The sequence below is a fragment of the Megascapheus bottae genome, chromosome 2 (assembly GCF_031878675.1).
Source record: "Megascapheus bottae isolate mThoBot1 chromosome 2, mThoBot2.hap1, whole genome shotgun sequence".
Classification (NCBI taxonomy): Eukaryota; Metazoa; Chordata; class Mammalia; order Rodentia; family Geomyidae; genus Megascapheus; species Megascapheus bottae.
Window position 1 is genome coordinate 24,270,627 of NC_143510.1, and position 17,964 is coordinate 24,288,590.

The 17,964-nt window shown below is 40.2% G+C and overlaps 1 protein-coding gene across 8 annotated transcripts in view; it reads right to left on the reverse strand.

Moving 5' to 3' along the window:
* Nucleotides 1-17,964, reverse strand: part of Thrb (thyroid hormone receptor beta) — a 349,517-nt gene that overhangs the window by 28,065 nt on the left and 303,488 nt on the right. For all 8 annotated transcript variants that reach the window (XM_090322288.1, XM_090322280.1, XM_090322256.1 and 5 more), the window contains one exon: nt 595-695. In XM_090322288.1, the coding sequence (XP_090178414.1) occupies nt 595-695 (101 nt within the window). The remainder of the gene's footprint in view (nt 1-594; nt 696-17,964) is intronic.

Below are 17,964 nucleotides of genomic sequence, written 5' to 3' on the forward strand. Positions count from 1 at the left end.
AGTAGGCAAATTTTGCCTCCCTTTGGAAGTGACTGTACTGGTATGCTCTTGTCAAGTTATCGCCTCAAGAAAGGTCTGTAAGAAATAGAATTACCTGATGGATGACTAGAACATATTTAAAACAGACTGTGCAGAAAGCCACTTTGGATAAATTTCAGAACATAACTGAACCTGAATAACCTCAAAGTGATTTCCTAATGAAACCCTTAAAGATGGGCCAGTTCATGAAATTCAAAAGATCCTCTCTAGATGAAAACAGTACAAGAAAATATTTATTGTAATGATAAAGATAAGGCATTTTAAAAAACTTAAACCAAAAGCTTAACTGATTTCATTTTATTCCCTCTAGAAAAGCTACTTGGAAAGGTAAAAAAACCAAACATCACATTCTAGCAAAGTTTCGTGCTATCGCTTATGATTTGTGATAAAGAAAATTTTAGATCTTGAAGACATCAGGAATGAAGAGTGACACTGGCCCCTGAGTAGTCACAGGCCATCAATGCTGTTGCTTGGAGTGACATCAATTTCTGGAGGAGCCCTGGCAGGGGATCGGAGTTAGGCAGAGGTCTGCATGCTAGGCCCACGGGCACTTACCTTGCAGCCTTCACAGGTGATGCAGCGGTAGTGATACCCTGTAGCCTTGTCTCCGCACACGACACAAAGCTCGTCTTTGTCTAAGTAGCTGGGGATGTACCCTGTGAGAGAAGTACAGAGAGAACAGTGAGAAAATAGCACCACCTGAAAAGATACACCATACCCTCTCATTGTCCGGCCAGGAGCACAATGCTTTGCTAAGAGGAGCAGGAAGCTACAAAAGCCTTCAGTGAAACCAAACAGTTTATCATTCCTCGATTTCAGAGTGCTGTAGACTCAGATAGAACCTGTGCACTGTGCAGTGGGAACAGGCAGGAAGACTACCGGGTCCTGTGAATCAAATTGTTTTGAAACTGTTACCATGCCCTGAATCCTGAATGACACCATCTCAGTCATATGGATAATTTCAGAACTTGTTCCTAAAAGCCTATCAAGTTACTCCATGCAACAAACTCAGAAAGGCCCTGAGAGATTTTTTTCATATATTTTTTATTGTAATTAATAGAAGGGTTACATTATATTCACAAGATAGAAGGTGCATTACTTCACATACCTTGATACCCTTTCTCATGCCTTGGTCCCCATTTCCCTCCTCCCACCCTTCCCCTCATCTTAATTTTCCCCCTTCCCTATCCGATTTCAAATAACCAAATAAGCATATATATAATATATTAGATAACAAGGTAAAATACTGTAATAACATGAGATAACCAAGGGACAGCAAAAGAGATGAGAGATAACATAGTGCATTAAGAACAACAATCACCCATTACATGGCTTTTGTTTCTATATCCTAGAGGTCCTTTCATTTAGCGTCACCCTATATGGCCTTATGTATCTAGGTTTTGCTCTATTGTAAATCTCTGCTAGGAGAGCCCAGGGTTTCTACTGATTATGACAAATGAGGGAAACCATTGAGCCTAAGTTCCTTTGAGTCTGGCTTACTTCACTTAATAGGATTTTTTTCTAAATCTTTCCATTTCCTAACAAATGGGAAGATGTCATTCTTTCTGACAGCAGCATAGAATTCCATTGTGTGCAAATACCACATCTTGTTGATCCACTCATCAACTGAGGGGCATCTGGGTTGGTTCCATATCTTTGCTATGGTAAATAGTGCTTCAATGAACATCGTTGTGCTAGTGGATTTAGTATGTCCTTGTTTCTGGATGATTGGGTAAATGCCAAGTAGTGGAATTGCTGGGTCATAGGGGAGCTCTATGTTTAGTCTTTTGAGGAACTGCCATACTGTTTTCCATAGTGGTTGAACGAGTTTGCACTCCCACCAACAGTGTAGTAGTGATCCCTCCTAGCCACATCCCCTCCAGCATGTGTTGTTATTAGTTTTCTTGATCCTGACCATTCTAACTGGAGTGAGGTGGAATCTTAGAGTTGTTTTGATTTGCATTTCTTTTATAACCAGAGATGTCGAGCATTTCTTCATGTGACTATCGGCCATTTTTATTTCTTCTTCAGAGAAGACTCTCTTTAAGTCTTTGGCCCATCTTTTAATGGGATGGTTGTTTCTTTGGAGATTAGTTTTGGATTGATTTAATTTTTTGAGCTGTTGATACATTTTAGATATGAGGCCTTTGTCTGTTGTATGGTTAGTGAAGATCTTCTCCCACTCTGTAGGTGTTCTAGTTAGTTTGTTAGCTATGTCTTTTGCCATACAGAAGCTCTGCAGTTTAATGCAGTCCCACTTATCCAGACTTACTCTGATTTGTTGTTTCTTGGTCCTTATTAAGAAACTTTCAACCTGTGCCAAGGAGGCCTAGTATATCTCCTATTCCTTCTTGTAAAGTTTTCACTGTATTTGCTTTTACCTCGAGGACTTTGATCCATTTGGAGTTAATCCTGGTGCAGGGTGACAAAGAAGGATCCAACTTTAGTTTTCTGCAGGTGCTTAACCAGTTCTGCCAGCACAACTTGTTGAAGAGGCTGTCTTTGTTCTATTTTTTTTTTTTTTTGGCTTTGGGAGATTTTTTTTTTTTTTAAAAGCATTTCTGAAGTGAAAAAAAAAAAAAAAACAAAACTGGCCTTGGGAGGGAATAGTCCAACATACATTACAATTCTCTTTGTTAGTTTAAATTGCTGTACCCAGGATACTGCTGATGTTTAAAAACAGCAACATAAACTGCCGGTTTTCCACCAGTCACTGTTTCTTCCTTACATGTGGAGAAGATACCGCACTCTGAAAGTACCTGCCCGTGTGCCAGCCCTGTTCACAGGTACCAACACTTTACTGCAAAAGCCAGGTTTAGATTAAGCCCACAGTCAAAGCAGGACTCGATTTGTTGGGATTTGAATGAGGGAAAGGCTGAGAAAAATATAAGTCTTTTCCCCATCACGGTGCTTAGAAGCTCTTTACCTCCGTAAGCTTTCCCTAGTTGGAACAGATTGGTTAGGTTAAAATGATTGATGACAATGACATTTTTCCCTAGAACTTTTATGGAAGTTCTAGGTCACTGAAGGCTCACTTTTCAGGGCACAAAAGCATATAGAAAATAGAAGAGAGGGAATTGTTGCCATGATGTGTTAGGAACTACTTTGCTGAGGCTTCCATTTAGAAAAGTGTTACTTCCTGGATGGCAGATAAATGACTTCAGCATGGGATTTGGTAATGTGTAGGATTATATTTTTAAATATCACAGCTTTTCTTAGTTTACTTTTACATCAGGCAAACCATGATTCATCTGTTCAGTTTACTTCAAAGTTTCCAAAACTCCCATCAGACATTTTAAAAACGAGATTTCTGGGAGGAAAAACAAGGAACTGCAATCGTTTGTGTGTTCAATCACTCACTATTCAAGAAGTCAACAAACATCTATTTAGCATATGCTAAGTGCTAAGCACTTTGGAAGACACGGAAAATATAAAAATGAATGAAGGATCGAGTTCTGTTTCTCCAGTTCCTTTTTGCTTACAGAGGAATGATTTGCACTCTTCTTTCCCTTACTTCTGTACAGTGTGTTTGATCATTCCCAAGTCTTTATTGGAACAGCTGCACACAGTGCTTGTGGGAGATGCTATAGGAAGAGACATGGCTGGGGTTCGGGGTGGGGGGTACCTTCACCAGAGTTGGAGTAGCCCAGGAAATTCACCTGCCCACCCTCATCCTCACCACCCCTCATGGCTTTAGCTTTTGGAGTTGGTAGAACACTGAAGTTTTCCTTCTCTTTGTGGCTCAGTAATTTATTTAGGTGGTCACATAGTCCAACACTGAAAGGTTCTTACAAACCTTGGAACCCACTGCTAACTCAGAAAATGAAATAAGCTCTTTTTATACTCTGGAAAGTAGTGGGGGGGGTCAATGGTTTGCTTTTCTCTTTGCTTTTCCTAGATTATTTTCTTGGTGGGTGGAGGTGATTAAATGTCTTTTATCATCCTACCTTCTCTAGAGCCATCTACTTGAGTCAGTGGCAGTTGCTTACAGGATCACACCAGTGCTCTCAACCCACCGATTTCTTTTCCCTACATTAGTACCATACAGACATTCATTGTATTTAACTAAAACAGTCAACGCAAGCAACAGATATATCCATCATGATGCCCCAGTCCATTATTCACTGTGAAATAACTTCTGGCAAGGCAAGGTGAGTTGGGGATTCTTTTCAAGGACTAGGTGCATCATAGACGATTGTCACATTTTGCTGTTCTGTTTCGAGGCCTTCCTAGACTTCCACAGACAAGTTACATTCTGTCCAGCGTACTCACAAAGGAACATGCAACACTAGTTTCATTTCCAAGGAGGGACACCAGTGGGTGTTAATCCCATTGGTGGTGGCCTGTCTAGAAAACAGACAGCTCATGTGAGAAACTACATCCACATGATATGCCACGGGACTGCTAAGAAAGCCTACCTAATTTCCACCCCCCCAACCCTGACTCCTTCAGGAAAACAGCTGAGCCCCAAGACAGTATATAGTCAAATACAGTTTTCAGACCAGTAAACTCTGGTTTCATAAACATATGCTTGATAAAGTGGCAGCAAACAGGCTGCTTGTCCAGCAAAGGACCTGGAGATACCATTTGTAATTGACATTTGGAAATGTCAAATTAGTTAAGTGCTATCCTTCATTAAAAAATAGCTTGCCAAGATAAAACATAAACTTTGTTGTTGATGGTGGTGCTGGGTTTTGAACTCAGAGCCTACAGCCTCCTAGGCAAGTGTTCTACCACTAGAACCACACCACCAGCCCTTTTTGTTTTAGTCTTCTGCTTTTTCCCACCTCTGTCTCTCAAGTAGCTGGGAACTACCATGTCCAGCTGACTTTCAAACAATATTTTTTTCAATAAGAACTTTATAATTAACATACTGTACAATTAAATAGCTTTTAATACACCCACAGAGCTGATTAATCATCAACACTACTAGCCATAGAACATTTTGATCATTCCCAAAGCAACTTCATAGCTTTAGGAGTCACTCCTCCATCCCTCTCATCTCCTCCACTCCTTATTATGCCTTAGGCAATCATGAATCTACTCTGTATAAATTTGTCTATTCTCGACATCTCATAAAAATGCCATCATACCACATGTGGTCCTTTGTGATGGCTTTTCACTTTGTTTAAGGAATGTCTTCCTAGCTTTTACCTGAGCTGGCCTCTATGGGATCTTCCTGTCTTGCTGAGAAGCTGGGCTTATAGTTAGGTATCACCATGTCTAGATAGCAGAATATTGTCAAGGGACATGGAACAGAAGAGAGGAAAGCTTTGTGCAGTTGTGCTGTAAATTGTGCCAACAGTAAGCTTGCTTCTTGGATTCCACTAGATTCCATGCTTTCTCTTAGAGTAAAATCAGAAGGCTGCCTGGTTTAGTTCTTTTTAGTGAATTATAACAGCATGGACAGGAGGAGGAGGAGAAACCTGGTGCCCTAACAGACACATGGTTCTAGGTAAACAGAGTAGAAAGTTGCTCAATCTTGGTGGAAGATCCCAAAGAGACGAGGTGGTTCTGCCTTGCAGAACCAGTCCTGGCAACTTCAAGGGAGCAGCTGTGATTGGAGATGGAAGGAAATCCTCTGAGCAGGTGAAGTGTACTTGGATGCTATGTTGTTTTCCTGAGGAACCACATCTGCTACCTGCTGAAGAGTCCCCGGTACTAACCCTAGAAAACGGTTTTGACTCTCACCTAGCCTGCAGATTATCCTCTTCGAGCCATTAAGTTCCTCACATTAGCTCAGGTCCTAAGTGGAGACTGCATTTTAACACGCATGAAGAAATGAACCTATTAGCATGTGTACTTTTGCTTCCAATTTTATACTGAAATTCCTCAGTTTACCTCATGATGTAGATTCTTTAAGCTGCCCTTACCAGAATCTCCTTTAAGTCAATTCTTTACATACTTAAAAAAATCTTGTGCATTAGTCTTTTCTGACATACTAATCCTGCTCCCTTTTGTATTTAATTCTTGGTTCTAGGAATCAGGCTTTGCCTCACATGCATCATTAACCCTCTGATAAACACTATGGCAATTAATTAAGCCATTTATCCATGTATTTATTTAGCAAACATCTATGGGCTTACTGTGTGTAAGTCACTGGGCATGGATTTGAACTGATATTAATGCAGAGAGGCTTTCTTTTATGGCTGTCCAAGAACCCCAGCAAAGCTATGCTTCACTGACTCTTCAGAACAGCCATTTCTCTCCTTCCCTTCCTGCTGCCCTTCTGGTGGCACTGAACTTTTTTTTTTTTTTTTTTTTTTTGGTCTGTCATGGGGCTTGAAGTCTGGGCCTGGGTGCTGTCCCTGAGCTCTTTAGCTCAAAGCTACCACCCTGCCTCTGGAGCCACAGCCCCACTTCCCGGGACTGAGATTTTTATACTTCACCCTCTGGGTGGCTGAGAGACAGCAGACGCTGAAGTCCAAGGCTTCAACCTCTCACACACTGGGAGGGGAGATGGTTGAACCAGGACAGGAATTAATTCTGGAATAGGGATATAGACATGACAGGGACTCTGGATTCTCAACCAAAGTCCCAGGACAGTAAAAAGGGTGAAACAGGTGCTATATTAATGTTTAGTCCTAGGCTTTGAGTATAACAGTTTCATGCACAAGAAATTCTAGTTAAGCTTCCTTCTTCCTGTCCCTGTAGACTCAAATTCTTAGTAGCTGACATAATTTTCCAATCTGCAATTCAAAAAAAAAAACAGTGCAATTTACTGAGAGGAAATAGAGTGGCATAATGAAGTTTCAATCAAAAGGGCACATGCATTGGCATTCTACTGGGTTTGCCTTACAGAGTCTTTAAAAAAGTCATAGCCAAGATTTAAAACCGAGACTGCACACAAAATCCAGCATTCTTGCCTCATGTGAGAGAATTGGGACACCTGACAATTCTGAGCCCAAAGCCTGGCAGGGTAAAGACTGACTGAACTGAGAAGGCAGTAAAACCCCCCTGTTCCCCAAGAAAGAGACATTCATGTTCGTTCTCTACAGTCATCAACACACTCTACTGTGCCTCATCTCCACAATGCCCAACCTTAGCATAACTTACATTTAGTTTTATATTTTGTTTCTTTAAAAGGAAAACGTATTTTTATTTATTTTTTTATTTTATTTTACTGTCAGGGTGATAGAGGGGTTACAGTTACATACATCAGGGGATGGGCACATTACTTCTGGAACATTGTTACCCCTTCCCATGTTTTTCTCCCACTTTCTCTCCCCCAACCCTCTCCCATTCATCTCGAGGAAAATAATCATAGATACTTTACCACAAGTAGGAAGACCAAAGAAGTCTAAGGGAAATAGAACATACTCCAAATCCAAGTTAGAAAGGCTCGTATTGTGTAACATAAACATTATGTCTTGGCTGAGAATTAGGCAGTGATTATGAATTATTACTGTCTTCCATTAACATATCACCAATGATAGCGCTGGCACTGATGGGCACTGAAGTTTTAGATGGTTGGTAGGTACTACTGAGACTGCTTCCTAGTTGAAAGGAGCTAGGGAGATGCAATGGACTGGAGTAGAGAGTGGAGAGAAAAAGGGAGGCTTACCAGAAGTGGGCGGCAGTTGCTTCTGATTTTGCTTTGAAAGTCAGTGTATGGCTTTTTAGGCACACTCATTTGTTCCTACAGATATTTCTTGTCTCAGATACTTTAGAAAATGCATTTGAAAATCTATTTGGAATACAATTTAAGGCTACATAACCCTCAAAATGTAGATTATCAGTTCCTCAGCTGTGCAGTGTGTACTGTGGGACTTGGACAATGTCACTGTTGCTGTGTCAGTTACACTTATCTCCCCTCAGGTACGTCTTAGAGTCATGGTCCAAGTGTACTTTGTGCACAGCGCACAGTAAAAGGACTTAGTGCCTCCCTCATGCTTAGGAGCTAGAAAGACATTAGATAAACAAGTGTACATGGCTTGTTGCATGCATGTAAGCATTGAGTCACATGAAGACTTGTAGATATATGTTCAGGTGTACTCCATGGGCTATCAAAATGGCCAAATAGTCTATAACACACATGCAAGTATTAAGTTGCATGAATCTCTGTCACTGTCTGTTCAGATGCATGCCACAACCGTTTAATCACTTGGAAAATAGAGAAAAGAATTTTCAAAAAAAAAAGACCCCTTACAAAATGAACTTTATATCCTGTGTTCTGAAAATACTGAATTCTTCACTATCAAGCCAATAGCTCATCAGCACTAGGGGGTGATTTTGCTGTTTGGGGGACATTTGGCAGTGTCTGGACATATTTTCATTCTCACAACCAGTTGTGTACTACAGGCATGTAGTGGTCGGAGGTCAGTGACCTTCATAATCATCTTGCAGTGAGGCCTCAGTCTGAAACCCAAAAATCACTTATCTTGCTTTATTTGTTTATTTAGCCAGTCCTGGGCTTGAGCTCAGGGCCTGAGCACTGTCCTTGGGCTTTCTCAAGGCTAGAGCTCTACCACTGGAGCCTCAGCACCATTTCCGGCTTTTTTTCCATGCTGCTTAATTTTTAAAATAGAAAGTGACAACCCAGTGTCGGTGGCTCGTGCTTGTAATCCAAGCAATTTAGTAGGCTGAGATTTGAGAATAACAGTTTGAAGCTAGTCCAGGCAGCGAAGTCCCTGAGACTCATATCCAATAAACTACTCAGAAAAAGCTGGAAGTAGTGCTGTGGCTCAAGTGATGGAGTGCTAGCCTTGAGCAAAAAGAGCTCAGGGACAGAGCCCAGGTCCAGAGTTCAAGCCTCAGGATCTTAAAAAAAAGTTACATACATAGGATTCAGTGATATTGTGTAAAACAGAGGACACTTGATTTTGAAAGAAGCTTCCAGGATGATGGCAGGAATATGGCTCTAGGGAAATGGCAGAAGCTGTGACCTAGGGTGACATTGGACATATCTGCAGTGGATCTAGCTGGAAGAATGCCTCATTGGTTCAGGGCTGGGGTTGTGGCACACAAAGGAACCCAGGGAGAGACCAGCCAAGAGTGTTAGAACAGAGGCTGTAAGTATTAAGCCAGATCAAAATGGAGTGTCTTGGGGCCATGAAAAGTCATCTAAATGTGTACTATTTAACAGGCCATGGAGGAAGACCTGAAGCCTTGAGTCAGAGTCCTATGGTGGGACAGAGAGCTGCAGCAAGTGGCGGGAAGCCGGAGGAGAGCAGGACATTGTGCTAGCAGGCATTTCCAGGTAAACCCAGAGCTCTAAAGCAACTTGTGCTGAGGGAGCTAGGAAAGGGTGGTATCAAGGGCAGTGCCTGGCAGCTTGGCTGTCCAGATACTCTGGAAATAGAAAGAATATGGTAGGTAGCAAGTGGGTACTGGCGAAGGAAGCATGCTGAAGATGGTTCCCAAAGCTGGACTAGTACACTGGTAGAATGCAGGGCAGCTTGACCTCAGGTTGAATGCATCCGGAGGCTGGGAAGTAAACAAAGGACTTTGCCCTGGGCTGTGGACAGTATCCACGGAGGGATGCAAGCACAATTCGGTATGCAGGAAATCAGGAGGGTCACTGTTCCTTCCCAAGTCTGCCACGCATCTGACTACTTCAATTGTTCATTGTGCCTTGGATTTCTACCGGTGGCTCTCAGAATAAGCAATGACAATGTGTGCTTCAGGATGAGGTTAGGTGTCCAATGCAAGAGCTGAAGGACATTCTGTTGCTAAGACAGATGCTTAATTCTCAGGAAAGAAAAGGAAGAAGAGCACACTCATTTATCTGCACTTGAATTTGGTTTGGAAAGGTATTGTTCTTTGTTTTCATTTCTGCGTGCAGAGAGACACTTTCATTTAGCCTTGTGAGCAGCAAATGCGTTTAGAATTTTAAAAAGTAGCATTTGTTGGATGGCAGTGACTCACACCTGTACATCCTAGCTACTCAGGAGGCTGAGATCTGAGAACTGAGACTCAAAACCAGCCTGGCCAGGAAAATCTGGGAAACTCTTGTGTACCAGTAACCACAAAAACAAGAAATAGAGCTGTGGCTCAAGTTGTGGAACAAAAGCTCAGGGACAGTGTGTAGGCTCAAACTCTAGGACTCCCTCACCCTATCTCTACACATACCAAGTAGTATTGTTTTCTGGAGTGATATTATCTTTGTATAGTGTATGGGCAGAAGTGCCTAATTTAAAAGATGAATCTTCGTCACTATCCCAGTGGCACATATTGTAGATAAATCTACAATCACAGTTCACTGGGGACGTTTCTGAATTTAATAAGCTAAAAAAGTTCAATTGGAGGGCAAAGGAAGGATGAGAGGGGAAGAAAGGGAGTAGTGGGAGAGATGGAGAGAAGTGTTGGGAACTGCTGAAGAGACACTGAAATAATGTGATTATCTTATGTTCATGTTTATGGGTTGCAAGTGATTCCATGATAAAATTCATGAATCATTCTGTCTTTCTGCTTTACATGTGACTAGGTGTGGCTCGGAGGCTTGACAGTACCTGTTTGTCATTTTCGATGTGACTCTATGGTAATCCTTCTCTAACTTAAAAAGAGGCCAAAGACTTTCTACATTGTGATTCTATTTCTTTGGGGCTTTTTAAAATCCATTCCCCTTGGTGTGAGTCACTTCAAACATCTTCATCTTGCTACACATGGACCCATTTCATGGAGACACAGAACACAGAAAAGGACTAAGTCCTGTTAAGAGACAATAAAGCAGACTCAAACAGTATAGTTCTTATATAGAATTTCTACTTCACTTAAGTTTTCTCTCTGCAGAACTAACACTGAGCATGGAGCAGGAGCATGTCTCATGGGAAGCAAAATTAACAACTGTTTCCTTGACAATGGATGGTTCAGAGGTAGTGAATTCTCAAGACTGATAGCAGCTCCACTGGAAACACTCCAGCAACTTTTGGACATGGGTTCCTGTAAAGGTGGGGTGGAGAAGGTCATGTAAGAACCATGTGGAGGATACCTGCCCAGGTCAGACTCCCGGGAAGGATTCTGGGTGAGTGGACTTTGAGGCTGGCCGGCTCAAGCTGCCTTCAGAGCAGCCAGATGCAAGCGTTTGGAGGACTGTGGAATGTGATGAAAATTTCTGATGAAACCAGCCAACCAAAGCAGAAAAGCTGGGAGGGAAAAGATGTAGTCACTTTTTAACCACAATCACAAAGCAGAAGGTTCTTCAACTTCTGTCTGCTAATTCTCCATCTCATTTTATAACCCATTCTCTTTTTGCTCTTGAACAAGTAGTGGTGGTAGGGGGGCCAAAAAGTAATCACAACTAGCCACCATGCCACCATGACCAATTTGAATAAAACACGTGCCAAAGACAAAGATATGTCTTATGAATGCTTGATAGGTAAGCGATTTTTGTTGTTGTTGGTCATGGGGCTTGAACTCAGGGCCTAGGTGCTGTTCCTGAGCGTTTGTGCTCAAGGTCATCATTCTACCACTTGGAGCCATAGCTCCACTTGTGGTTTTTTTTTTTTGTTTGTTTTTGTTTTTTTTTGTTGTTGAGGAATTTACTGTCCAGGCTGGCTTTGAATTGTGATCCTCAGATCTCAGCCTTCTGAGTGGCTAGGATTATAGGCATGAGCCACTGTAAGATTTTTTTTGGTTGGTTCTGGGGGCCTGGGCACTGTCCTTTGGATTTTTCAAAGCTAACACTTTGCCCTTGAGCCATAGCACCACTTCTGTTTTTTTTCTGTGTACATGATACTGAGGAATCAAACCCAGGGTTTTGTGCATGCTAGGCAAGCACTCTACCACTAGGTCACGCTCCCGGCCCTCTGTAAGAGATTTTATGTGTCCTAACTTGTTAAAATTTTGTTTTCTTATCAACTGTGGTGGTATACATCTGTACATCTGGAGGCTGAGGTAAGAGGCTTGTGAGTTTGAGACTAGTCTTGACTATAAAGCAATCTGTGTCTTAAAAAGATGAAGGTTTGTTTTCTCATATTCCTTTAGGAAAAATAAGAGTATGTATCTTCTATTTCAGCATTCCGAATGTGACAATGATATTGATCTTCTTTTTCAAGATTCTTGTAGTTTTATTTTAAGTCAGAATCCCTGGACTAAATAAAGCATAACTCCTTCTTGGTACATTTCTTCAGAGTCTGATAACATTTTCCTTCCTGGCTATAAGTACAAACACACAGAAAACTAAAGGTCACTCTAAAGTCTACCAATTAAGCAGTCTTTGTTTTCATATTTTTATAAGTGAATATTCTCCAGTTCTGGTTAAGTCTATTGTTATAGTCACCTTATGAAATGTGTACATCTCATTAAGGTACATTTTACATGAAACCAGAGTATGGCAACTCTCTACACAGTAGAAAACTCCTACTAAAGGCTACAGAAGAAAACATCCTTAAAGAAAGTTGACAACCATCACGACAACCAAACACAATTATGAGGCTCATGAAAATAGGGAAAATTTCCATTGAAAAATGAGGCCTGCCCCACTGAACACCTGCTTGCGGTCTTAATTTTGCCTTAATGAGACAAACTTATGTCTTTCAACAACAGCAAAAATCAATAATGGAGCACTAGGGATAAACAAGTTGGGTATGACCTTTTGTCTTAAAAGCCAGTTAACAGCTGGGTTTCATTTTTCTGGGATTTACTTAAAGAATCATACAGTAAATAATAGTGCATTTAAGACTATTTGATTTGATTTAGTAGGTTTGGCAGGTGGCAGTGGCTTCTCAATGGCTTTGTGAAATTACATAAATATATGCATACAGTGTGTCTTTTCTTCTAGTTCATGCATCAGATTAATTAGTAAATAATCCCTCGTTTCACATGTTATAAGCAGATATTTCCTAGTGCTAGTTGAAGTAAAATGGAGTGAAAAAGACAAAAGGAAAGAAACCAAAAAGTTGTGCAGGAATTTTTTTAAAGACAGTGGTATGACAGACAGATAGTGGTTATTATAATTCTGCATGTTACAAAAGGACTAGACAAGCACGCTTAATGAGGTAATGTTGATTCCTTTCTTCCTTATAAATAGAAACATATACCACTTTACTTGTAGTTAAAAACTAAGTAGGGATTTTAGTTTTTTTAAAAAACTACTTTTAATTAAGTGACACTAAGAAAAAACATTTTTATAGAAACTGCAACTAAATGAATCATATTATTTTTAAAAGATGCATTTCATTAATTTCACAGAGAAATTTACCTTTGAAGATCATAAAGCATCATATTCTTGCAAATTATAGACATCTGCAAGTTTGGTTCTCTATGAAAAGAGTTGTAGCTTGTATTCAGGATGTACAAGGTGAGTTTGAGTCATATTTATGGTGGAATTTAAACTTACTAAAAGCTTTTCTGGGGCATTACTTGTTTGCCTCTTTTATCTTTCGATAATACAAGAAGTATTTTACTGCTTGGGAATTAAGAATTATTATGTTAAGAGAAATGTATACTGTACGTATTTTAATATTGAATATTCTGAAAGTTATTTCACTTGATTTTTCTATAATGAGCTCATTTCTTATCATTGCAAACAGATTTTAGGGGAATAAATGTTAGGGTACATAATATATGTTTTTGTTTAAGTTTTATAGTGTTACTGTTTGATTTGGTTACACATATCTTCATTAAGCATTCACATGAATAAATGAATGTATGAAAAAGAACATTTACCAATCTAACATAACCACATTATTACAGTGTCAAAGAAATCATTCAACTATTTCACTAGATAACAAAAAAACTTTCAATACTGAAGAACTACCAAAAAGTCAATCGCAATTTTGGTTTGGACATGAACTGAGGAGAATTATCTCACTTCAGACACTACCATGTCTATCTAAGAGGAAACCTTATGCCTATTTTCCTTAGCAAAGAAACCAATACCAGTCCTGTCGGGTGGTAGGTATAGACCAATGGGCCCACAGGTACATATATCCTAGAAGAGCAACTTTCTCCAGCTTTCACACACAAAGAAAGAAAGTGTTTGGAAATCACTGTGGCCAACAGTCTTTCAATCACCTAGCAACCTCTCTTTCTGCTGCCTTTTAATGTCGAATACTCAGCATTCATATACAAAAATGTGACAAAAGAGATGCACACTAACTTCAAAAGGAAACAGAAACAACACTGGAAGTTGGGGAACACGCGTAAGCAGAAAGGGTCCCTACCTTTTTTTTGAGAGTGCGATGGTGACTGCACTTGAGGAAAAGTAGGCTTTTCTTCAGGGAGATATGCAGGCTGGCTGTACTGATGCAGGGCCATATCCAAGTCAGAGTCCTTGCTTTTCAACATGTTTCCAGGGTAACCACAGGTGTACGGCTGGTTCACTGCCCAGGCCTGTTCCATATATACGCTGTTTCTGGGCACTGTCTGAGCAGCAGCACTACCGAAGCTCGGACTGTCCTCCAGGCACGTGTAATAATCAGTGGCCTGCATGTAGCAATTGCTGCCGGCTGCCGGGCACACTTCATACATTTCTTGCATACAGTAGTTCATTTTGTTATCCTGGTTCACCGTCTCCTTTACATATACATACGCTCTACACACGCATTCACCAGCCCCCTCCACGGCCTATACGCCCAGACGCATATATACATACACATGGAAGGACAGGGGACGATGAATAACCACCAGCGAAGCCAGCCAGCCTGCTTCACTTGGGAATAGCACCTGATGTGCTAAAATCCTACCCAGATGGACGTGTCTTTAGAGCTCTCCTGCTCTCCACACACAGTGGAAAGCAGATTTATGACTAGAAAGGTCTTAAGCTGTACATGCAGCTAATTCCTGGGGAAGATGGTGGGCAGGTGCAAGTGGCCTTACCCAGATAGGAGCGTTCCTGCTCTTGCTCCCCTGTACTGTGAGGCTGAGAAAGATTCATTTTATACATGGGGTTTAACCCTTTTCAGCTTGATTAGAAAATTATTACTCATCGTTATGTCATTATAGTTGACAACTTAAGCGTGAAATGTGTTGAAGACATCTTAAGAGAATATCCGTGGATATGCAGACAATCCTAAAATCAATAATCTAGTTTATTAGCATCAACCAGAGAAAATCTAGGAGTAATGAGCCCAGCAACTGACTGGGAGATTTTAATCTAGTTGTATGAACATTAGTGCATGATTCTGTCCTCAGATACTACCATCTGGCTTTTAATAGCTGGTTCCAATCATTCTTCCATGATCCCTGTGTCCCACTGGCCACCTTGGAAAATGTGCTTGGTGTTATTTGCTCTATCCTCTTCCTTGAACCTGGACATTTTCCATATTGTTGGCACTGATCGACATTAAATCTAAAACAAATCAACTGTCTTCCTGACTTAAAAAAAATAAGGGTGAGAGTGTGCCAGCGAGTCACTATGAGGAAGGGACCTGTGTAAGAGCCACTTTCCAGTTCCTTTGTGCTGAACACTGCTGATTGGCAATGAGTGGAAAACTGTGCACCTGTTTGATTTCCAGTCACATCTTTGTAATTACTTTTAACTTCAGTGTAATTGAAGTAGAATTCATGGATTTGTCATTTAAAGATAGTGATCTGGGAGGAAATGTATTTCCTGTAAGAATCACCGTGTCTTTTTAAAGAATTATCCAATTTGACTAGAGATGCTTACAAGGTGATTATTGGTGGTTTCCTTTCTATGGACGGTGGCTGGTGTTGTACACATATACACACGGTTTCTAGAGCATGGCATCAGTGAGGTAGGAGGTGCTTACAGTTATGCTTGTGGCTCCTTCTTTGTTCTGGTATGTTAAAGTGGACTGTATTTGCACACCACTTTATAAATGTATCAAAGGGGTCACTGATTTAGAAAATAGCTAACAAAGCAAATTAAAATGAAAGAGACCCAAGTTGACCCATGTGTATGGCTGGTAACAAGACTTTACAGATGCCAGGCATGTGCTTGTAATACCAGCACTGAGAGGATTGTGAATTTCTGGTTACTCTGGGCTATACAGCAAGACCATGTCAAAAAAGGAGGAGGTAGAGAAGGAAGAAAGAGATGGAGGAAAAGTACAAAGAAAAGCAGGCAACGAAGAAGGAACTATCTAGAAAACAATTGAGCTATAAGTGAAGAAATGTCTTCTAATTGGTATAATTGAAAGTGGAAAATGAATTAAGACATTTCATAAAGTTTCCATAAGGAGTAAGAACTAAGTATAACATTTTTGCCTGGGCTTGAACTCGGGGCCTGAGCACTGTCTTTGGACTATCTCAAGGCTAGAGCTCTATTTGAGCCACAGCACTACTTCTTGCTTTTTTCTATGTATGTGGTACCAAGGAATTGAACCTGGGTCTTCATGCATGCTAGGCAAGCACTCTACCACTAGGCCAAACTCCCGGTCCTTAAGGATAACATTTTATTTTATTTTTTATTTATTTTTTGTCATGCTGTTTTTTTTATTGTAATTAATAAAAGGGTTACATGATATTTGCCAGATAGAAGGTGCATTAATTCACATACATTGATACCCTTTCACCCTGTCTTGGTACCCATTACAAGGATAACATTTTAATAAAGGCTTGACAATCTTCTTCCTCTTAAAATTATTTAGAAGCATTTTTTTATTAAAGAATTTATTAACGTTGATTTTTACATCATATTTTAAATGACAAGTTTAAGAAACAAGTGTTCAAGGCGGGAATCTCTATTTACAATCACTGGGACTTAGTATTTAGAACTTAATCAAAATCAGGCTAAGGGTTTGTATGTCATAGAAACATTAATTTATGAAATAAAACATTATATCTATAGAGTTATAGGTTTTTATGTCTATATAGTTATGTTTATATTTCCATTACCATGTCCACAGCTTTGGGTATGCAGTTATTAAGTATTTAGAAGCATTTTTAAGAACACACGTACATTATAATGAATATTTCCTCCCTCAATACATTGTGTTAGAAGTAATGACTATTTTCTGCAAACCAAAGAAAAAAAAGATCCAAGGTTTTTTTGTCTAATCTCATTTATCTTCCCAAAATGAAACTGAAAAAAAATCAAAATATGGCAGTTTTCTTCCCTGGCAATCATGCACTCTCTAAGTCCCTCTTTTTCTGGTTGGGGGCTGGATGTGGAACCCATCTGAACTTGTAGTTATGCCCAGAGTGCTGTTTGGTGTCCCTTCCTGCTTAGTGACAGCCCACATCTAAGCTTCTCCTTGTTTTCATCACTAACAATGCCAATGAAAGCCAGAGCATGAATGGACATTCCAAAGGCATGCTTATACACAAATTTCAGACGTCTCTAAGTGGGCCTGAAAACCCCAGTGCTATCCCTCCTCTGGAGTGAAAGAGGGTGAGGACAGATCATGAAATCTTTCTTCCTCTCACTTTTTTTTTGGTCACTAGTTATTGGAAGAGTCAACTGCATTTTTATTGAATTTAGGAAAGGGTGAATTCCCTCCAAAATGTTTGACTAGAGTTATCTTTGACTTTTATCTTTTGGAGAAAACAGAACAAAACTCTCACCCCAAGCTGGAATACTCTACTTGTAATGAATCTGTGGAACCCGTGCTGCTGTCAGCTGAAAATGGAGCTCAATGCTTACACTATGTGAGAAACAGGATCTCTCCCTGTCACTCCGTGGAAGCAATTATACTCATTACTGAGACTTGCATGCTTCCTTTTAAGTTGATAAAGCCCTCGGAACTTATTACATGTCGTGAGTGAGGTGGGATTCAGTAAGGGCATCTTCTGATTTCCTTGACTGACTGCTCTAATCTAATCATTTAACTGGAAGCTTAAGAAATATTTGGCTCATTGTACATCAAACTGACTTAAATAAGCTCTGAAGAGCTTCAAGAATGCTTATTAGACAAAGCATTTCAGTCAATACTTATGATATGAACATATCTTTTTCTATGGCAGAAGGAAATAGCTTAGAAGACTAAGCACCTATGCTTGGAAAAATATCACAGGTGAATAACAGATCCTCCAAGTCTTTGAAAAAGAAAAAGGTGCATCTCACATCTTTAAATTTTCAAT